Here is a 24039-nt window from a genome sequence, read left to right on the forward strand (position 1 = left end):
GGAGGTGGTCCCAGATGACATCTGATAATCATGCCAAGAATCGAAGCTAGCCAACAGGTGGGTGAACCGGTATCTTATTCACAAACAGCTCATAACAACAGCACAAAAGAAATATAAAAACACAATAATTTGTGACACGGTTTGGACACAAAAAACCTGGTCTGCAAAAGAGACATCTTCGGCAAGTGATTAACTCTAACGAGGCGGATTAGTGGGTTTTAAGAAGGAGTTGGTGAACGATGAAGAATAAAACGTAGTTCAAGTGTGCAATGGTGATATCATTAACCCCCTCCACCCTCTCTTCCACTGCAGGCCTGCACTAATGGCTGACTAATAGACTTTCCTTTCCTGCCCTAAAAAGCGAGGATTACGTAACGGATTAAAGGCCACTGGAGTCAGGCTTGAGCCCGTCTTTACCTGGGAGCTTCGAGGCTGTAACCGCGGCTCCTCCAGCAATGGACCTGCACTCAGGCTTCCCAACAGTCTCTGACTCTGACTGACTAGCAGGACGTGCGACGGAACACAGGGGGGCAAACTTGGGGATTGGGGCGCAGATCCTTGGTCCGACTCGCACATTGTACTGCGAGATGCACGAGTCAGACCAATGATCTGCTCCCCTCCCCAAGTTCGCCCGCCTGGCTTGCGCAGTTGCGTCCTATAGTTGTGCAGGTCCTGGATAGATAATAATTCGGGCGCTACATGCACTCACTGCCTACATGAAGGCGGGTCACGGGCACCTGGCAGGGCGGGTGGTGGCGCTGAAAGTGTACGAAGCGCGCACCATGCGCATATGACACACTACTAAATTCAACCGACACTCCAACAGGGCTCTCTGACCTCTGTGTGGGTAAAAAGCACCACTGTCTTTCGTGAGATGAGGTCACCTCACCAATGGCAGTGGTGCTTTTTCCCCGCACAGAGGTCAGAGTGCAGAGAGACTGTCAAGGACCGGTGGCCCTCTGATTTTGTTACTAGGGCCGATTTTGCTAAAAAATCGGCCCCATTAACAAAACCGGCCCCCTGTGACAAATCCGGCCCCCACCCCTTCCGGCCTAACGGGGGATTGTCCGGTGCCCGGCATCACCAGTCCGGCCCTGCTCCTATTATAAGAGTATTTTATCTTGTCTTAAAGACAAGAGTTTCACACATCTCAGATTCACCTTTCTTCCACTTCTATCCCTCTCACTCCAAATAACTGACTAATATCCACCACTCAAATTACTTTCATATTTCACCATACTAATTCACCACTAATCCTTTATTGGTTTCCTGAGTAGCGTGCTACTCGCCTAAAAAAGCACTTCAACAACCCATCAGGGGTAACAAGCGCTACATAAATACAAACCTTTTTTCCTCTTCTATCCTTCTGAATCCAAATAACTGACTAACCTATCCTCCACTTGAATTACTTTCTTATTTCAGTATACTAATTCAAAACTAATCCTTTATGGGTCCCGGAGAATCGTGCTACTCACCGAAAAAGCGTTTTGACGCCTCGTCAGGGGTAGTAAGTGCGATATAAATGCAATTACAATACAATACAATACTTGCAGTAGAGAATTAAGCAATCCTCTGAATAGGTCAGCCATGGTTTCAGGGGTCAAATAATTTTGTTATATCACCCTTTCAGGTGTAGCTGGGTGTGCTGTCTTGCAAATAGCGTGCAGTGATGCTCGGGCTGCCTAAGCGAGCTCTAGCTGCCCAACGTATGTTTGTGAAATAAGATGTGGTGATTGCGCCGATCCCTTGCGTCCTCCCTGGAGCCCAGAACGCTGGGGGCTTCATTGGAGTTCTTGTTTGTGGCCAACAGCCACTATGAAGAGACTGCACAGTTACCACACATAAGTACTGCAGAAGGTGCTTTGCAGAAACTACGTTACACTAGAGAAGGCCAGACACGATTTCATACTTCCGGTGCAGACAATCCTTGCTGGCGATCTGAAACCGAGACGGCAAGCGGCAAGGCAACTGCCGTGACCTGTTCGTCTGAATCATGGAAATGGCCAAACGCTGCAGCATCCCCCGCCATCTGGAGGTACGGTGAAACGGCACCTCAGCTGGCTCTGTCGAGCAGGTGGGCTCGCAGACATCAGGGTCGCAGTGATTTTTGGGAACGGGCCGCGCGCCACACCCACCCGTCAAAGGCCAGGCTGGAAATAGCAAGAGCTCAGCAGAATCCCGCAGCTGCTCCCCCTTGCTGGCTGCCCGGGGCGCGCTCCAAGACTAACATTCCACGCCGCGTGCCGGCCCAGGGCCGACGCGCTGGATATTTCCACGGCGCTCGCCATCCCGCGCAGCCACCCGCCGGCTGACACCCAGGGAGCCTTTTCACCTGTCATTCTCACAGACCCATCTGCAGTTGAACGCTAAATTCACCTGTAGACCCCCTCTGGTTATAATATAGATTTTGTCTCGATTAGCAGCATCAACACAGCATCTTGTGAAAAAAACATTAATATCTGTTGCTATGGTAGGGGAAGCTTCTGAGAAACAGTCTGTCTTCACTTATCTATGGGAACTGACTTGGAACAAAATAATGCAACTGACAGAGCGAGGACACGAGGCCTCGTCTGGGGTGGAAGTGCCGTGACTCCACCTGGCACATGTGAGTGCCAGGGGCCGCCTCTCTCGGCACCGAGATAAACTATAGAAAGGGCTCAAGTTATCCTGCAGGGTGAGGGCGTAAATGCGCAAACTACTGAAAGTGCACGGACGAGATGTCAGCACAATGGTTCCATTTAAATATTCACCCCGGAACAAGCTGTGACAAGATGGAATTCCAGCATGGCCGATTCAAACTGTCATTCTAGGGCAGCAAATGAGGTGCCAATATACAACGGATAACAGTCATATCAGTTATTGGCAGTGCTTAGCCACAAGCATGGTGTGAAGCGCTATATAAAAAACAAGTTATCAAATTAGGCCATGTTTAATAATTATGGGTTCCGGAGTAGCGTGCTACTCGCCAAGAAAGTGCTTCAACACCCTATTAGGGGTAACAAGCGGTTTATAAATGCAAACCTTTTTTCCCTCTTCTATCCCTCCGCTATCCTTCTCAGTCCAAATAACTGACTAATGTCCACCACTCAAATTACTTTCATATTTCACTATACTAATTCACCACTAATCCTTAATGGGTTCCGGAGTAGTGTGCTTCTCGCCGAAAAAAGCGCTTCAACACCCCATCGGGGTAACAGGCTGCAAATAAACGCAAACCTTTTTCCCTCTTCTATCCCTTCGCTAGCCTTCTGAATCCAAATAACTGACTAACCTATCCACCACTCAAATTACTTAAGTGATTCAACGCCTTGTCAGGCTTGTAATCACTATATAAATGCAATTACAATACAATACAGCAGCAGGCTGTAATGGGCATTAGTCTGGACTGCCTCAGGTAACTGGTCCTAGTAAGCCACCTTTACTTGCCAGAGTGTGCTGTATTAGCTACTAACCCCAGCCGTCTCTGGTCACTTGCACCTGTGGACTGGAACAGTTTAACTATATTGCCACATAATGGCTGCCAGACGGACTGCCTAAACCAACGTCACTGCAGGGGGTGAAAGTAGAGCTGAGTCCTGTTTTATTTTGCTGCCATTGAAACAGCCATTAACAAGCTATATATGCATCACAGCTATCGTCATTTAAATTTTTTACATTATTTTTATGCTTTACAAAAATTGTGACAGTTGTCCCTAGTTTAGGAATATTAGTCTCGATGGGCAACCTTAACCCTACACCTGAACTATGTTTTTGGCCACTCTAACTGTTGCCAAACATGATGTTGGTACAGTAAATCTAACCTTTACTTCTTAAAAACTGACAGACCCTTGTCAGCAGGGGTCTCTTTTTCTATTATGGGAAGGACCCATGGATGCAGGTAGGTGAACTGTGGAGCCTACCATGCTGGCAAAGGCCTTAAAAGGCGAACGTCTTTATCCACGCCAACCCAAGGTGTCTGCCCAACAGGGTTACCATATATAAGAAACGCTAATAGGGGACACAATTATCTCATGCAAGTCGCAGCACTGTTTTCCTGATTAGGATACACACTCCCGAACATTACGCTGAGGGTGAGCACCACCAACATAGCGTAGGGGGTCTCACAACAAGTAGATTCGGAATTACATTTTCTTCGGTCATGGTGAAGTGCTATTGATCCAACGCAGAGACAAGGCAAGAAACATGTCGACCTCAAAGTGAATTCAGGGATCATCAACTTCCACAGGGTTTTACTCTTTACTTTTAATATTAACAATATTAGGATGGCCTTAGGTAATTTTAGTTTTCATCACGTTTCCCTCCAGTCTAATCCTAGTGTTGCTCAGGTAATTCTGTAGGGCATATGTCAGATAACTGTAGGTCTTCAGGCGTACAGAGGGATACAAAGATCTCTAAGACCCCTTAGCAAGGCCTATTGGGTCCAATGAGGAGCACGGCTTGATGATGAAGCATGCTATCTGGAAGGCCTTTGCCAGGGGAATTCGCTGTGACGAGGGATGGGTCCATCAGGAATTTTTGTCTTCGGAACTGCACACTTGATTTAAATGGCATTTGCTCCTGCACATGTGTACGTCCACTTAATATGATTTGAGTTCAGTGCCAGGAGTGGTAGCAAAGTTATGCTTCCATTTCATGTTTTCTTTCATTTTACTCTTGTGATTGTTTGTTTTTACTGACTTTTTTGTGAACATGAACGCCACCTTTAGACAGCAGTATTTTTAGTTGTATTACTTATAGAATTGTAGGATTGCCAATGCCTGTCCTGTTGGTTTTGACATTGCTTTTTTAATAAAGTGAAAACAGCCGCTTTGTGTGGACAAATGGCTCGAACTCGTGGCTGGCATATGGGAAATAAGCCATCCTAGCTTGTGCATTTAATCAGGCAAACAAGGTGAGATCATGTGATGGAAAGCCCGTTGATAGAGTGCAGGGATGGGCTTGCTTGGCGTGGCCTCAAGATGGTGTGTACGTGGCACCCTGTGGCAGGGTGGCCTGAGAAGATACATTGAAGGGGAAGCCTGGCAGACAGTCGTTGGAGGCACGCTCCTCATTATGATGTCCCCAGGGAGCCACAGAGCTGGGCCTGGTGAATGTCCTAAGATCTAAAGTTTCTTTGACCCACCTCAACTGTGACAGAAGGATGTGAGGCAGAGTATGCCCTGCAATAGGAACTTTCCCCTTGCTTTCCCACCGCAAAAGGGCTATAAATGCTTGCGGAGTAACAATGTACCATCCATGGTCTGGCATCCAGCGGTGCCATTTTGTACACCGTGTGCTTGCTCTTCCTCGTTCTCCCTCACCTTGGGCTCCTGACTGGCACTGCATGAAACTGTTCCAAAGTATTTTTTGCCCATAAACAAGAATCTGGACAACATTCAGAGTGGGACAGTTATGGGACAGTTGTCAATACTTGGCAGCTGTCCTATCCCACCACCTCTTGCATCACTTGCCTGATTAAGAGGGCGGGATGGTAGTTTGCCTGACCGCAGTGCCCGAGCTCCACCACAGCTAGACACCTCTCAGAGGACCCAATGTCAGCCACAATGACGTCGGAGGGTTGCCTGTCCAGGTCCCCCCCCCAACCCCGCCCCCAACCACTCTTGCTAGCATTTGTCCTGACAGGGTTCTCCATGCAATCCAAATGCTTTTTTCACAACAAAAGTGCCAGCTGATCAACCACGCCGCCACTGTGTATATTTTCGCCCCGCATAGCGGCCCCCTCTAAAGTATTGGAAGGGGCTACAGTTGAGGCGGTGGAGGTGGAAAACCTAAAATGACCTCTTTTACACTTAGATAAGGACTCCCTTGGTACACTTTGAAATCTTTATTTGAAATATGTGGTTAATATTATGGAACCGAAAATCACACAACATCATGTCAATGTGGAAACGTGTTCTGCAAAAACACGCGTCAAAGGGTTCAGATTAACAAGGCACTCACAACAAGGCCATCCTCAGAGACATTCTTGGCAGCCTGAGCAACCAAGGGAAACGAGGAAAAGCTGTGCTAAGCAAAATTCAGATCATTATGTGTATATTTAGAAACAACTGATTGCGATGACATGGTTTCTTCAGTACCAATAAGCCAAGTTTACAAAAACTATTAAAATTAACGACCCCGACCTCTTACGGCGCCTCGAATCACTATGGCAACACGGTGTTATTCTTAAAAAGGATTTTTAGCCGCTGTCAGTAAAAATCACTAAGGGGGAATCTGCAATGTTGTACTTAACAGAGAACCCATTTACAAGAGGTAAATAGGCAGTGTGGGGTTGGGGGGGGGGGGGTGGGAGGAGCGGTAAGATAGAACTCCGCAATGCAGTGGTGCAACATGGTGTATATCTGTGAGGTGGCAGGATTGAGGGACATTTGAGGAACTTCTCATTGAATCTGCAGGACTGTCCCATTATCATTTGTTGCAGCAGCAGGGAAAGGTTACTACCAGATGTTCAGATTCACAAAGAAGGGGTTGGAAATCAGAAACCTAAGTATCGTGCCTATCCACATATGATTTGATTTCCACACATTTCAGACTTTCTTTGAATTAATAAAGATACTCCAGACTACACATAAATATCCATGCAAATGTCAGAGCAGACAACCTGTGGAGATGAGTGTAGGAACCTCTTGTTTGCGAGCACGTCTAGGAAAGTGGGGTATTATGTAGTGAGGCTGGTTAGGCTTACCTATGCATACCAACACATTTCTCAAAATAGGTCCCTTGAATTCACACTAATAAATCCCTAGCTCCATCCTGGTAGTGTGGCGCAAAGCAGTCAGACTTTGCATGCAGGAACATTTGTTAAGCACTTCAGGTTATGAACATAGGCGATAAGTAATTGACACAGCTTGAGAGAAATCCAACACCAATTTATAAAAACTAAAGCTGATTTTTATATAAATTTAGACACCAAATTGAAGACCCTCCAACGAATATAACCAGAGTTATGGATCTTTCAAAAAATAAATAAATCAGTAAATGTAACTCTTGCAAAACGATAACATTGGGGTTAATGGGAAAACAGACTAGTGAGACTCAGTCACTTGCAGGACGAGTCCGGTGGCAACCACTGGGAGGTAAAGTGATGCGGGTCCCAGACCAGCCCGACATTCAGTTAAATTTTACCTGGCTCGTAGGGCCCGGGTGAAAAATAGCCCTCGCAGTCCGTGGTGCTGAACACAGGAGCCGTGGGTGCTGGTTTCTCTGCTTGGAAGGTGGTGGTGAGGAAAGGGGTGCAAAATCCCAACAACAGGGCTACTGAGGCAGTGGGTTGAAGATGCTGTGGGATTCCCTTGAGGTACAGCATCAAACAAAATTAGTGGTACCTCGACTGGCCACCAACAAGCCTTGGTAGTAGCAAACACAGCTTTCGGTAACTTTGAGGTCCTATGTGCTGAAAGTCAGGACTACATTTCCCACAAGGCACTACACCAGTTACTTTTGTCTGATCCCTTGGCGGGCCCTATGGCCAGTGATTCTTTTGTTCCGGGAGTGCGAATGGCCTGTGTGCTTCACAGGACTAGTACCACTAGTCTAAGGGAGTTCTGTAGTTGCCTTTGTCTTGCAAAAAGTTTTCTCTGCTTTGGAGCCGATCTCTGGTCCAGGATGAGTCTTGTTCGTGCAGTTGCAGGGTGGTTGCCATAGGTGCAGAATATCGCACCTTTGCATTATGCAGTCCTGATGTCACAGTCATGGGTCTCTTCTTTGCCCTTGGTCAAAATTCAAGCAGACCTGAGGTTCTGGGTCTAGAGGAGCTGTTTAAATCCTACATTTAGGAGTCTTAGGGGTGTGTGTGCTAGTAGCCATTGGGCTACTGCCCCAACAGCTACTCCGCCCCTGAGGTGACCACTTCCTGTAGATGGTGGCATATTTTCTACTCAGAAGCCTCTATTCTGCCACTTAATAAATGGCAGAACCCTTCTTCGACTGTACAGACGAGGTAGCCAACCTTAGTTGGGGTGGCTAGGATTCTGGGGGTGTATGTCTCCCGACAACCTAATTTTGCCACCTGCCCAGGTTGCAAACGTACCTGGGGATGGAGGTTGGCATTTCCCTCCTCTGGGAGGATGCCTGGTTGCATTTCAGAGGCACTGAGGGCTTTGAAGCACACCGCCTTGTGCCACTTCTCTAGCCATCCTGCCAGAGAGGGAGGTGACACCTCCGGCCCAGGCAGGCCTTTCTTACTGCCTCCTGAGAGAGTTCACGCTTCTTATGAGGAGGTCAGATTTCCGTCTTGGCGACAGCAGCTGCAGGCTATCAGCCAAGTCACAGGAAAGGCTGGGGAAACCATAACATAACAAAACGTTTATTTGTAAACACACGTTTCCCAAGGGTATCTTGGCACTGAATAACAGAGGTTTATTGTTACCAAACTCAATGGTAGCCATTTGATTGACATCAGGATGATGAAAGGCTGAGTGGACCCGCTGGGATTTGAAAATGTGCCGATTATGTCGAGCACAGGCCCCTACAGTGGACGCATTAGTCCACTAAGCCACCAGAACAGGCAGACCAGGTGGGTAACCTGTAAGGTAGCCACCTGGGTGCATGTCATATTAAATCTAACTTTAGAAAAAGGTTGGGTTTGAAGAGACATGTTGTTTGAAACCAAACATGACACATTTCAGTGGGATCATAATGGAGCTGGAAACCTGGGGGTGCCCGTGTGCTAGCCAAAGTTATTCTATGGCCCCCTGAACACCTATAGTAGCCCCTAATGGAAGGTGGCTACTATGGGGACATATAAGCTTGCACTTATATGTCCACACCTTTAATATAATGCACACTGCCTTCTCCGCTCAGGAGGCCTACCTTAGGGGTGACTGGCATATATTAAAAATAGTGCTGTGACCTTGCCACTCGTGGTGAGGGCAAAGTCGAATTTGAGCAGTTTAGAATGCTTCCGCAGTCTGCAACGGAAGGCATGCTATTATCTGTTTACTTGGGTCACTCAGGGTGGCACCATCAGTGCTGCAGGCCCTGGTGCCCCCTCTAAATCCCTTGCCCTGGGCACTACTTGTACCATTTACAAGAGACTTATACAGGGGTTAAAGTCTTTGCCAATTAGGGATACCAATGCACATGCATCATACTGGCACTGGGGCTTGGTTATCAGGCTTCAGTGCATTTTCAGAGTCAAACACTATCAGCAGTGGAGTCCAAATGGGCTAGAACAAGTGTGTGTGTGTGTGTGTGTGTGGGGGGGGGGTGACCTGCAAAGAACCGGTTTCCTTATAAAACCCACTACCCTCCAGCTAATGCATCTAGGAGAACTCACCCCCACTGTTGGTGAGATTTCCTAACTGTTCAGCGAGCAAGGATGTAGGGAAACTGTCTGGCGTATTGTAGGGCCTACTCTGCCTCACATTCCCCCTGGGAAGTTGACCCACCTCAACTATGACAGAAGGATGTGAGGCAGAGTAGGCCCTGCAATAGGAACTTTCTACTGTTGGGTTGTAAGACCATAAGAGGGGTGATAAACCTTTGTGGAGGAACAATGTAGCATCTGGCATCCAGCGCAGCCATTTTGTACATTGTGTGCTTGCTCTTCCTCGTTCTCTCTTACCTTGCTCCAAAGTCTTTTTTGCCCATAAACAAGAATCTGGACAAAATTCAGAGTGGGACAGTAATGGGACAGTTGTCAATACTTGGCAGCTGTCCTGTCCCACCACCTCTTGCATCACTTGCCTGATTAAGAGGGCGGGATGGTAGTTTGCCTGACTTCAGTGCCCGAGCTCCACCACAGCTGGACACCTCCCACAGGACCCAATGCCAGCCACAGTGACGTCGGAGGGTTGCCTGCCCAGGACTCCCCCCTGCACCAGTCTTGCTGGCATTAGTCCTGACAGGGTTCTCCATGCAGCTCAAATGCTATTTTCACAACAAAAGTGCCAACTGGTCAACCACGCCGCCATGGTTTGGTATGGCAGACCAACCACCACTGTGTATATTTTCACCCCGCATAGCGGCCCCCTCTAAAGTTTTGGAGGGGGCTACAGTTGAGTCGGTGGAGGTGCAAAACTTAAAATGACCTCCTTTACACTTAGATAAGAACTCCCTTGGTACACTTTTATTTGAAATATGTAGCTAATATTATGGAACAGAAAATCTCATAGCATCATGTCAATGTGGAAACGTGTTCTGCAAAAACACGCGTCAAAGGGTTCAGATTAACAAGGCACTCACAACAAAGCCATCCTCAGAGACATTCTTGGCAGCCTGAGCATCCAAGGGAAACGAGGAAAAGCTGTGCTAAGCAAAATTCAGATCATTATGTGTATATTTAGAAACAACTGATTGCGATGACATGGTTTCTTCAGTACCAATAAGCCAAGTTTACAAAAACTTTTACAATTAACGATCCTGACCTCTTAGGGTGCCTCGAATCATGACGCAATGAGGAATTATTATTGAGGAGGATTATTAGCCGCGATCAGCAGAACTGAATAACGGGGAAATCTGCAGTGTTGTACATAACAGAGAACCAGTGCTTTAAATGGGAAATTAGAAGTGCCGGTACTCACTAATTAGACTGGGTGGGTAGTTAGGGGCGAGTCTGGGGGTGTGGCTGTGAGACAGGAATTTAACAATAGCCACATACGTAAGCTTTAATACAAATGCTCTGATTGTCATGTGAAGCGCTTAAATACCAAGGGGCCAAATTCGCGCAATATCAAACTGCCTCCTTACATAAGAGACATGGCAAGCATCAGCTTCTATGTCATACGTGCAGAGCCTAATTTCTGGCAGTTTGATATTGCGCAAATTTGGGCCATGGGCATTTAAGCGCATTACATGACAATCAGAACATTTGCATTAAATATTACTTTTTTTAAGCACCCCTGGTTAAGGGAGTTGTCCAGAATTACAGGATAATGAGCCGACGTCGGGATTCGAACCTGGTTCTCCAGTTCCACTGTCGGCACCTCTGACCATATCCTCATTCTTGTTGCGATGCCAATGAGAACCAGAGGCAGAACCAGAGGCGCAACTAGAATCTAATTTCGGGGGGGGTGGGGCTAATTCTTCCAGCAATAGGCTGAGTGGAGATGCAGGGGCTCTAAGAAGGGGTGAAAGAACAACAAAGCCTCATTAACAAGCAAATGGTCTTTTAAAGACCAGTGAAGTACTCGGGTGCTGCTGCATGTGTACCCGGGAAGCTGTCTCATCCCGGGCAGCCACATACTACGGAGGGGGAGGCGGGGGTGTTAGAGAAGCCCTTTGAGCCCAATGGGCGTTGCGCACCTGATGAGATTGAGAACCTAGGAATACACAGGCTGTTGTCAGCCAGAGCGGCACATAAACACGCTCCATCTGAAAGGCTCATTTTCAGTCTTTGCGTTGCACGTACCCGTACTTCAGGGCCTGAGCCCTGCTGGTTCTGGGAGTACCAGCACTCTCCTTGCCCGTGAATAAGTTCCGGTACTCAGTACCGGTGAGTACCGCCCCATTTAAAGCACTGCAGAGAACTCATTCGCAATAGGTAAAAAAGCAGTGGGGGTGGGGCGACGCTGAAGGGAGAGCAGGGGTAACATAGACCTCTGCTACGCAGTGGTTCAGCTCGGTGTATATCTGTGAGGTAGCAGGATTGACGGACATTTTAGGAATTTATCATTGAGTTCGCAGGAATGTCCCATTATCATTTGTTTCAGCAGCAGGGCAAGGTTATCACCAGATGTTCAGATTCACAAAGAAGGCGTTGGAAATCAGAAACCTAAGTATTGTACCTATCCACGTATGATTTCCACACATTTCTGACTTGTTTGCAATCAATAAAAATCCCCCAAGACTACACTTAAATATCTACACAAATCTCAGAGCAGACAACCTGTGGAGATGAGTGCAGGAACCTCTGGCGTGCATATCTGCCAACTTGAAGAACAATCTCACCATGTGAGGAGGGGGCGGGGCCTTGAAGGGGGCAGGGCCTTGTGTCGAGAATTAGCTATGAGACCCTTTGAACCCCACCCTGCCCCAAGACCCCTCGTCCTAAAAAAAAAAAAGAAAACCTTGCCGAGGTTGGTGCCGATGTTCTGGGGTATTTTTACACCACTTAATGGATGTCGGCAGTTCAAAGCATCCAAAAACTAGCTGGAAAACCACTATTTACAGAGGCTTTCAGCTCATTTTCCCTGCCCCCATGCGATAGCGGCTCCTCACCGGGAGACTGTGTGATAGGAGACGATATCGTGTGTCACACGGTGGCACCGTGTGAGTTGGCAGGTATGTGCTTGTAGGTACATTTGTGTGGGTAACGAGTACCTATGTTTAATGCCACAGAAGAGTCTGAAGTTGGTGTATCTATGTGCCCTGCAAAAGCCCTGTAGTCAGCTAATTACAAGGGTGTTCAAAGTCTGATTGGGAGTAAACTCTAGCTGATGGCGTAAGACGGAAACCTTCTTGTAACTAGTGTCTGCTGGTGAGTGACATATAAGGTTGAGAACAGAATGTTACAGTAGCTAAGGTTGTGAAAAACTGTTGAGCAGGTGCATACCACTCGCTGGGAAGGGGAGGGGAAGTGGGATGGATGGCCGTACAGTTCCAGAGACGGCCAACAGTGGTCCTTACAGTCGAAGGTAGAGGAAAGGATACACTGCAAGGTAGGACATGACTTGGGGCTTCGATCGCTGAACGCATCAGAACTAGGCTGACTTGTCCTTTCATCCTGTCTGTAGCTTTTGAGACCCCCCCCAAGCAGAGTGGGTGGGAAGAACTCTTCGAGGCCCACTCTGTTCACCTTAAATCCGGAGTATAGCTAAAACTCATTACTGATTTGTCCACATGGTATTTTGGAATACCCTTACATTTGTGAACTCATGAATTAGGGAAGCATTTTTACATACCTTGTGTTAGACTCATTTCAGAGAACCAAGTGGCAAGCAGGAGCTACTGGATCCAACCGTGGTTGTTGAGGCTTTTGACTCCTGATGTCCCAGTGCCCGACCTACTAAGGATCATGAAAACCAAAGTACGGGGTGACCCGGAATCCCTAGAAACCCAGGTAGTTATGGATTAAAAAATAAATAGGCTCACTCAGGGTAAGCTTTGGATTAGTTTCCTAGGCTGAAGGAATGCACGTGGTCACAAAGTGATGGAAAAACTATTTAATGGATACCCACACAGGCATTTCTGCTCATTGGGTTGGGGCCGCAGTAGATTGCATCCTGAGGCTGCAACCCCTGCTGGGTCCTGAGGATCTGCTGAACCGATGAGGGCTGTGTTGCTGAGGAGGTGGAGGCGGGTGTGGACCGGGGCCAGGTCTTGCACCACTTTCCTCCTGTCCAAGACGCCACATTTGCGGCCCAACTTGCCTCAGCCTGCACTTACTCCTGTCAGGGGGAACTACCTGCTTCTTGGGAGATCTGTGTTCCCCGCCTGACTTGTGGCCCTTGACCTTGCACCCCTTTGGAGTCTACTCTGCCCTGCCTGGAGTCCCCGGGGCCTGCCTATGTTCTTGAAGTGGCTGGTCTGATCCACTGGGATCTGGTGGTCCCTCAACCATCGCTGTTTATCTATGCCATATCAAGCATCCCTCTGGAGGCACCGGTAGCTCCTCAGTCAGTCCTTTTGACCTAGTGCGGACCTGAGAGGCCCTCCTGCATTTGGACGATGGGACAAACCCACCTGTAGCCGGTGGCAAACCCCCACGAGGTGCGTAACTGGGATCTGTCGGCAGTCACTGCCTCCAGCAGGGCCTGCTGGGCTCACGGAACTTACTTGTCTGCCTGCTGTGGCTGTCGCCTTTGTTGACAGTGTTACGTCACACCCCTTGCGTTGCTTTATTCCACACTCCTCTCCCATAGCGATGAGCAAGGAAAGGAGAGACAGCTAGGTCAAAGACTTGCTTCTCAAAGCTTCCAGCTCTCATGCCGGGGGCTCCACACCGGCCCCTGACGCGCCTGTATCTACGGACACCAGTGACGCTGAGGCCCTGCTCACTCGCTCCTTTATAGAAATGCTCTTCGCTTCTCTCCGGGACGACCTACAAACCATGAAGAAGGACGTACTGGGGGACAGGGTGGACACATTGGAGGCGCACAACACGAGTAGGGATGAAGAGATCAAACAACTCTAGAAGGAGATAATGCACCTCTGAGACCAACTCCTGGACCTTCAAGCGCACGCTAAAGATTTGGAGAACCACTCCCAATGTAATAACATTTACATTAGGAGGATTCTGAACAGAGTTGAGGGCCCGAATATCACCTCTATTATGAGCGACCTCTTCTGAGCGATCTTAGAGGCGCCCTCCGATCTGGAGAAAAGCTTGACCGCACTCACCGCGTTGGTCTGAAGAGGCCGCCCCTGCCGACATCCTCACTTGTGTCCATGATTTCCAACTGAAGGAGTGCATCCTTAAAATGGCCAGGGACAGTAGCCCAGTACAATTCCAGGGACAACAACCTACCTTGTATCAAGACCTTGCCAAGTCTACTTTTCAAAAACAGAGAGCATTTCGACTGATTACATCCCACCTCTGCTCCATCACAGTTCCCTACTCCTGGGGTCACCACTTACTCTTGATGTTTCGCCTAGATGGAAAGATCCACCAGCTCCAATCAATAGAGGAGGTCTGCCAGCTGTTGTACATCCCAGCTGAATCCCTAGAGTGGCCCCCTTCGGCCGGAGGGGGGGGGGGCGGGCAAGGACCGGGGAGCCAGCAGATGGAAGACCGCAGACTGCTCTCCTGCTCGGCTATGCCCGGATCCACTGACAATGGCCAGAGGTCATTGGGCGGTGTTGGCATCCCTCGGGGAGGATTCCTCTAACCCAGCATAGCCTGCCTCCTGCAACATCTCCTGATCACTGTTTCTGAAAAGAGCTTGCTCTCCTTTCATCCTCCTTTCCATATTTTTCTGAATGGGCGGTGGGCCGGGTGGGGCAGGGGCGAGGTGGGATGTCGCGGACCTCTTTCACCTCTCTCTCATGGGGCTTCTTGCCCTGGACATTGATAATGGTAATTTCATAATGTTAACTGTTTGTTGGGTGTTCATTGCGATGTTGGGTCTCCCTCCACTCCTGGGTTCCCCTGGGGCAGATACCCCAACTGACACAACACTAGGCCACTTGCTTCACGAGGATAAGATCTCAATTTCCAGTCACAACACTCTCCTTCCTCACAGATGGCAAATTCCGCTAGATTCACCTTATAGTCCCCCCGATGGCTCAGAATCTTAAGAACATCAAACTAAATATAAGGGGTCTCAATAACCCTGTCAAAAGGCGTGGCATCCTCTCTTACCTGGAGCACTCCTACAAAAGACCCACCTCCTCGCTGGCGATACCCACAGGCTCTGCTCCAGGGCGTTCCCTCAAGTCTGCAGGGGTGGCCATCCTTGTCTCTTCGACCCTCCCAGGGAAGATTGGTCCCAAACAGGTAGAAATCAAGGGCAGGTTGTTGGCTTACACATTTTCGCTGGGTTCACACACCTTCACAGTAGGCTCAGTGTACACCCCAAACGATGGTCAGGGCAGCTTTTTGCACAGGGCGGTGATCGAGCTGACCAGGTCGACTGACCGGCTGTTGCTGAAGGGGGCGGCCTTAACCTAGCCTTAAACAATGCAATGGACTGCTCGACTCATCTATCCATTATCCATCCATCCACCCTTTCACCCTATCCATCTGTACACTCATCCATCCACTCTTCTACCCATCCATCCATTCACTCATCCATCCAGCCATTTACCCTTTCACCCATCCAGCCATCCTTTCACTTACTCATCCATTCATCCACCCAGTCACTCATCCTTCCACCCATCCACCCTTTCAGTCATCCATCCATCCTCCCTTTCTCTTTCCATCGACCCTTTCACTTAGCCATCCGTCCTTCCATCCACCCATCCATCCATCCATCTACTCATCCCCTCATTAATCCATCCATTGACCCTATCACTCATCCATCCTTTCTCTCATCCATTTATCCTTTCACTCCTTCACTCATCTATTCACCCTTTTGTCCATCTACCCTCCCTTTCACTCACTCATCCATCCTTACATCCACCCTTTCACTCATCCATCCATCCATTCACCCTTGCACTCATCCGTCCATCCATTCACCCTTGCACTTAACAATCCATCAATCCATCCATTTCACTCATCCATCCACCCACTCACTCACTCATCATCATCCATCTTGTCACTCATCCATCCTTTCACTCATCCATCCACCCTTTTACCCATCCAGCTACCCTTCCACCCATACATCCAGCTATTTACCTTTTCTCTCATCCATCCTTCCACTCACTTATCAATCCATCCATCCTCTCTCATTATCCATCCAATCAAACTTTCATTCATCCATTCACCCTTTCACTAATTCATCCATCCAGCCATCCACCCATCCCTTCACTTACTCACTCGCCCACCTTTTCATATTCATTTTGAGCTGAGCCTTTTTGAGAAGAGGCCCATCAAGAACTTCACCCTCGCTGCAGGAGCCATTCCAGGACTGGGACAGAAGCCACCCAGGGCGCGACGCCATCTCATCCCCTTCGAGCAGTGGCTGCTATCCAAAACCTCAGATGCACACCTCAGATCCGAAATATGCAGCCTCCTTCACCCCTCTTTATCTGTTATTAAATCCCCGGGTCAGAGAAGATGGGAGTCCGAACTGGGCCGTTCCCTCACGCAGCAGGAATGGAAGGATATTTACCACCTTGCACGTCATGCAGCCTGCAATGTGGCAAGCACAGAGACAGCCACTAAAATCGCCACCTATTGGTATCTCACTCCCCCCAGACTCCATAGGGGGAATCCCTCTCATATCCCCCTGCGTTGGCGCGATTGTGGTTCCCTTAGCACTCTGACACATCTGTTGTGGGATTGCCCCAAGATACCTACCTACTGGGCGTAAGTACTGGACGATATTGACGCTCACCTCAACACACAATAGTCCCACTTCCCAGCTTACATTATCTTAGGTTTACCTAATGCTTTCACATTCCCCATTAAGTCCCGTAGGGGGCGACAGATAGGTTTGGCACTCGGATCGGCCCTTCAGAATATCCTTTTACACAGGACAGTATCTGTTTCCAGGCCACACGTGACCCACATGCAGTAGTCCTCATTCTCAAATGACAGAGGGCCACCAGCGAAGGATGAATGTGGGCTGAGTGATGTATCCTGCGCGAGTAATTACTGTATTCCTTGTCCCAGCTCTCCTCATAGCACTAGCCTCCAGTGTGTAAAAGTATTATTTCTCCTGCAGCAAATGAGATAACCAGTGTGGCCTCCTCTGTGGTATACCACTAGAATAGTGTTGACAGATTATCATCTGGCATAAATACCATGTCCTAAATATCTTTATAAAAACGATCGGGTCACTGGAGTTCATAATACAAAATATAGACCGAGTGAGATGATACTTTTATCAATGGTATTTAAATCACAATGTTCATGTCAGACAATATTTCTGTATACAATATGCTGATACAACCCCCCTCCGTGTCAGTGATCTACTGCCACAGAGAGGACAAAGAAGAGACAATGGGGGTCCTGGACCTGAGAACCAGGTGGCAAGATGAGGGATGCACATTATGTTGGGGTTAAGGTCACCCTGATGAGATCTCTTCCATGCTCAAGTTTGTCCATTCCTTCAGTGATCATGAACCCCAAATTCAGACATGTAAGGTCAATACTGTAAATGTTGCGCCAAACACTTACTAGTACCCAGCTGCAAGGGAACCTATTGCGAGATGCCCATTAACAGGTCCAGTAATTCCAACTTTGGAGATGTTACCAATCAGAACAGTAAATGCGGGGTCCAGGAAAACCATGCCATTCTAAGCCGGGTCACTTAGGAATGGATAATAACTTGAGAAATCATATTTAAAATATCTGAGTCCCTGGTTATTTCTCATTTTCTACCGCCTTGCTTCATGGATATGCGGTTTTTCTGCATTAATAGCAAACCTGATCGGCCCAGTAATAAATAATCTGTAAAAAGGTCCCCGGGCGTGTGCATTGCTTGGGTGAGCCATGTGTCGATTAGGGTGCACTGGCACATTGAATCTTGTTTTCCTTTTTGCTCCACAGGGAAAACTATTCTCTTTATGTAATACCCTTCCCCTAGACTTCACTCTAAAGTGGGTGTTTGGAAAACTTTCATGCGCCATTTGCAAACTTATTGTAAGCATTTTGGGGTGTGTTTCTGTGTGTAGAAAGAATAGTGAAAATGGGTGGATGGCCACTGACTTCATGATTGCCACACCTGCCTCCTGACTCCACAGGCATCCCGTGCCTAACCAGTGACTGTCTATAAAAGCAACTGAAGAAGCTGCAGGGACGGTAAAGAACATCTCACTCCCTAGGGGTACTATGTCAAATGAACTTAAAAGATTATTCATTAAGCCTCTTTTAAAGAAGGCAGGTCCGGAAGCAAATACCCTGCCAATTACCGAGCGAAAATGGATGATTCTTGTCCAAGCTCATAGAAAAGGAGAACGACTCTCAAATGCTGGATTTCAAATATGTAAATAAATAAATACATACATATAGATACATATATACATACTTACATACATACATAACAATGCACTCTGCGATTCACAGACTGGCTTCAAACGCACGGGAATGATGGCTCTATGCTAGTCTCACCCAAGGAGGAGCCGAGAAGACAGTCCAATTCCAAACCCGCCGAGGAACTTATTCTGCTGGACTTCCCTCCTGCCTTCCATCCTGACCATCACCCAGTGCTACTGACCAGACTCCAGAAAGTGGGTATTCATGACAAAGCCTTGGATTGGAGTGCATCCTTTCTGGCAAAATGTAACTCCATGCTCCCTACCAACATACATTTCCACACGACACCTGGATTCAGATACTTGAGTTAACGATTTGATGCCATCTGTCCCAAGACATTATACATACCCCAACTCTTCTCCCTGTATTTTACAATTCAGAATACAGAATTCATATGTTGTGAAACATTAACCTTGAAGGGGAAACAAATTAGAATACTGACTCTGGGAGAGACATGGGCGGCATGTTTTTGGATGTGCTCTTTAGCCCGGTGAATGCTCATCAGGAACTTTTATTAGGTTTTGTTTGGGAATATTGATCAAGCATTCTACATAATGGAGGGTGCGGAGCATACTGATTTTAAAAGTGCAACTTGACTCACTGTAGCTCATTATTTAAGGTAATTCTGCTTTCCTTTGTTTTCTTATTTTTTTATCTTTTTTTTTTATTTGGTGCTTATATGTAGCAAGTAATGGCTATTAGCCTTAGATGACTAATGCCCGAATTAAAGTTTAGTGCATGAAAAATCCTTCACTTTCTAGATGTAGAACTATTGAAAAGAATGTCTACTTTTACTTTAGTAACAAATAGTCTTCCTTCACCATATTAAGAAATAGCTTGTCTGACACGATTTTAAAATCTTGTAAATGTAAACAAATGTGACACTTGTGACAAACTTCGCTGCCATAACGCTTTCTACTTCGGCTTTTCTACTAGTTCCCCTAGTGAATTAGTTGAAAAGCGCATACCTACCGGTCATCCTCAATCTATTGTTCAGCACTACAGACGGTTCAAGTTTGTGGCGTGCATGCAACAAACTCCTACCGCAACTTTAGGGCGTATTAACATTGGACTGGTTCACTCACATTACTTTTTTGATTGAAGAAAACAAATAGTTTAAAGGGGGGCAGCAGTGCAATGGCACACACGTGATCTGTTTCTCCCTAAATGTACAAGTTCCCACTGGGAAAAAGTGGACCTGTTTTTTGGGTAGATTTACATAAGAAATAATGCCCAGCTTTTCACTGCAGCCTTGCTGCGAATATCTTTGTAAATGTGGTCCATTTTTTGAGCTTTCTAGGACGTGGTCTGCCTGCATGAAGATTTTTTCCAATTGTAAAATCTGCCATTTTGTTTATTGATCTGGGCTGCCCACGGACCCCTTCACAAGAACTTGTGTTAGGCCCACTTTGGTAGAAAGGTAAATCAAGTTCCTCAAACGAAAACAGCAATGCAATCTGCAAAAATTCCAATCTGAATGTTGCTGTAAGATTCAGTTTCAGCCGTGCTGGAATGCGCTGGGCTTGGAAGAAAGAACAACATTGGAAGAGGCGCCGCCGAGGGTCGTTCACACAGGTCCAGAGAAGCCTTCTGTTTCCCGCCCAGGATCGCCGCAGCCATAGACAATGGCTTCTTTAAGAGGTGTGAGAGGGCCTGAGAATACCCCTGGACGCGTTTCTAAGAACTGGGTGGGCAAGCACAAGTGGAAAGTCAAATTCTACAGAGACCGAAGGAATGTGCTTCTGAGATGTTTCCACTCGGCGGGCCACGGAGTGTGAACGTGTGGTCTGAGCCGACAAGAGAGCGGAATGCGCGCGAGCGGGGTCACTGCTGGAGGGAGTTAGCACTCTCTCGAGTAGGGGCGGGCGAGCCAACACATTACCAAGCGGAGACCCGGGCCAGGGTGGCGGGGTAGCACGCGTGCCATGGGTCCTGCTGCAAACAAAGAAATTGGCCCCTAATCCCATGAATGTGTGGCAAAAACACACACACTAATTAGGATAAAGTAGGCGCCTCACACTGAGCCTCGCTGCCATTGCACCTGCTGCATTATCGATAGCCACACCTCTAAGCCCCACACGAGCCAAGGGTCTGGCTTGGATCTATTTGCCTGTTCACAAGCCCAGCTATGAATATAAATATTTGGCATGTAATTCGTGGGACAATCATCATGCAACCTATAATAAAACCTCTTCAAAACCGAAATAAGAGTATTTGTTATACCAAGCAGAAGCGTTTGAGTGTATTAGATGACATACATGCACGAAGAGGCATTTATTAAAAGTGATAGTTTTTAAACATGACGTTAGAAATAATCATCGCCCAACCCTGCCCTGAAGTCAATGCCATTAATGAACTAAGACATAAGTCAGTTGTCATCTGCTTATCAACACTTGATATAATGCAGACAGCTCACTCCAACAGGAGTATCCCAGCCCTATAACCTAAAACAGAAGAATGAGAATAGCAGGCAAAACAGGAAATGGCTAAAATAGTCAGGTTTCAACAACTTTTTGAAGACAGTAAAACTGACAGGAACAAATAGGAAAGGGTAACTTATTCTAGAGGTAAGGTTGAAGGTAATAAAAAAAATGTCTTCCATTTCGGGTAGTCCATATGCGACCTATCAGATATTTTTTCAGATTTACATTCCTATAAATGTTGACGTTTACTTTTGGTTAAAAGACCTTGTAGGTAAGGGAAAATACCACCAAACTAAGAAAGACTATGCCTAAATATGAACAATTATAATTGCAAGTAAAGATGTGTAAAATCAAATACATTACATGTTCACATAACAAAGAAGCGCTTACTAATATATAAAATGAATACTACTACTAAGTGAGTATTTGCTGATGAAATCCTTTAGAACGCTGCAAAATAGCAATACGAAGCATTAGGTTTATGGATATTTCTTTTGGGAAATTAGTTAGAACTAAAATATTAAAAGACTTTGTTTCATAATATATCTGAACCTGATGCCCTGAGAAACCTTACTGGCCTAAAACTAAAAGCTCGCTTATTGGACCCATAGTCCGGAAGTTTGAGTCAGGTTTCCACAAAGCACTGTTCATTTCACAGAATACAAATTTAATAGTTTCAATGAGATTTGGAGCTGCCAACTCAATATCCTTCCAAACACAGCTTTCATGAGACTACTGGAGCATAAAGCCATAGTGGGGCAGTTTTACAGAACCAATGCAATATCAAAGGCTCTTATAGATATATATTTACAGCACCTGCCACTAACAAAAACAGTGGATTCAGCCACAGTAGCTAACCTCCTGCTCATTTCCAATGGTTCATTGAATGTTAAAGGCTGTGAACTAGCATTGGCAAAACATTAGCGGGGAGATGGGGTACGTTGCACATTTAGGCACATAACGTTCGTAGCCCAGTTTCTTAGCTTGGTCAAATTAAGTGCTCTGTGGAAAGCCCCTGTACCTCAGGTCACTTCTATGTGTGTACTATGCGGGGTACGTGAAACTCCCAAATAGATTTTGCTCACAGAGTGTCTGTCTTCCTCACGACGGCACCCACAGCTCACAGACTGCCAACCCTACAAACTGAGCCTTCCATTAAAATACACCCAACTGGGAAGAAATGAGGGTTCAGAGACAGAAGGCATACACTCAAAACAACGACAGGTTTTCTCCAGCTTCTCACCGGCACATATCGTAACTCTATTAGCGAATTAATAAATTGATATATTAGGAGGCAACTCTCCTCTCTCACCTAATACAGTAGACTGAAAGAAAGAAAACAAGTTATATCCAAGTGTCAATCTCATACCCAGGAGTGGAAGGAATGAGGTATGAGACAGGGAGATGAAAAAGCAGAAGAGATCGAGGGAAAGAAAAACAAACAGAAGAACAAGGAAGGCACAAAGATTGCAAAATGGGTAAACTACAATAATGGGTAGTGTAAAAGAAAGTGAGAATAGAAGAAGAGAAGTGAGGAAGATGAAAAGAAAGTGGTGGGAGGGAGGGCATAAACACGAAACGAGAAGGAGACAAAAATAGAAATGGAGGAAGGAGTAAAGTGAAGAGAGAGAGAGAATATGGGTCATCTGCAAGAAAATAAAACTTCTGTCTCGTTCCATTGGGTAGGTCATTCCCTTATGGCATCATATGCGAAAAGCACAGTATCTCATTGGGCTGGTGCGGCAGTGGGCCTTATAGAAGCCGCTCATATTACTTAGACTTCGCCAATGATGCTGTAACTATGGCTACCATTGCTGCTGTGTGTGCAGAAACTCTTACCTGGACTGGCAGGGGTGCGAGTTACACCGCCTAACTTGGGGCTCTGGGCGGGCGATGTGCTGGCAGTCACTCTCATTCGCTAGCACCATCGTCTTGTTGACAATCCGAGAACAGGATAGCACGGTTTTGCGTTCACCTGGAAGAAAAGCATTATTACTCCTCCCCAGTGAAACTTTTGTAGGCAGTCTCAATGATGGTCAATAGATCTCTTGTATTTGCTGTATGCTGTATTAGCAATCCCTATTTTAGGCTCACACAATGCTTTTGATTGACAGTTTTTTAGGCCAAATATGATTAATTGCCAGTTGTGCATGGTGGTACATCCGTAGAGAAGTTTTACAAATCAATGTGATAGTAACGCAGGTGTTTTGATGTGGCCATGACTGTGGCACTGCATGGTTTGTAAGTACCTTAATAATTTTGTCTGTGTTTCTGCACTGTTTTTATAAATTGGTCATCTTTGTGAAGTGGAATTAAAGAATAGAGTTTTTAATCATTACTTTTATAGCTTAGTTGCAGCTTGGAATTCATTTTATAACGTTTGGTCTTGCAGTCGTTTAGAAATTGGTAGAGGCTTGGGATGGATTTTATAGACTAGTGGTGAGTTGCCATTATTTTGGAGAACAAGCATGATTTTATATTCCCTGTCAGATGCCAGAAATGTGGCCTGGAGAAAGCATCTGATATACATATGTTCAAGGAATGTCCAGCCATTTCTGACTTTTGCGTAGAAGTTGGTGAAACCATCTTGGCCATCCTAGGTTTTCAAGTTCAACTGAGCCTTTCCTTGATAATTTTTGGGATCTCCAGCGAAGTTACAGGCCCAGAAAGGGCTTTCCTCTTTTATGCCATACTTTTAGCTACGAGGGAAATATGCAAAAAATGGGTGGAATGCTTGTCTCCTTTGCACGCTGAGTGGCTGCTTCAGTCATTTCGACGTCCAAGCTAGAACTGAGAAGGATCCAGACTAGGAGGAAAAAGCACACTGGGACTTTTTATTAAGATGGTCAAATGCTGAAGTGCGTGAGAACTGTTGAGAATCCTATGTCTCCGTATCTCTGTTAATAGAAATTGTTCCTATGATTATATCTCTCTGGATCTCTCTAAACTGCGTTGGGCCTCTCTCGCTCCGTTATTGCCAACATCAGCAGTTGCCAGTGTATACTGGACCACATTGGAGAGTGACCGTGCCCATTTCGGGACAATGCCCTCCGAGTACGCAGGTGTACCAGCAGGGGGGCGAAATCCTAAACCTGC

At 46.7% G+C, this 24039-nt stretch overlaps 1 protein-coding gene across 2 annotated transcripts in view; it reads right to left on the minus strand.

Annotated features, from left to right (window-relative positions):
- ADAMTS17 (ADAM metallopeptidase with thrombospondin type 1 motif 17) overlaps positions 1 to 24039 on the minus strand; it is a 957220-nt gene that overhangs the window by 136020 nt on the left and 797161 nt on the right. For both annotated transcript variants that reach the window (XM_085644533.1, XM_085644532.1), the window contains one exon: positions 22783 to 22918. In XM_085644533.1, coding sequence (XP_085500659.1) covers positions 22783 to 22918 — 136 coding nt within the window. The remainder of the gene's footprint in view (positions 1 to 22782; positions 22919 to 24039) is intronic.

The sequence above is a fragment of the Triturus cristatus genome, chromosome 3_1, assembly GCF_964204655.1.
Source record: "Triturus cristatus chromosome 3_1, aTriCri1.1, whole genome shotgun sequence".
NCBI classification, from domain to species: Eukaryota; Metazoa; Chordata; class Amphibia; order Caudata; family Salamandridae; genus Triturus; species Triturus cristatus.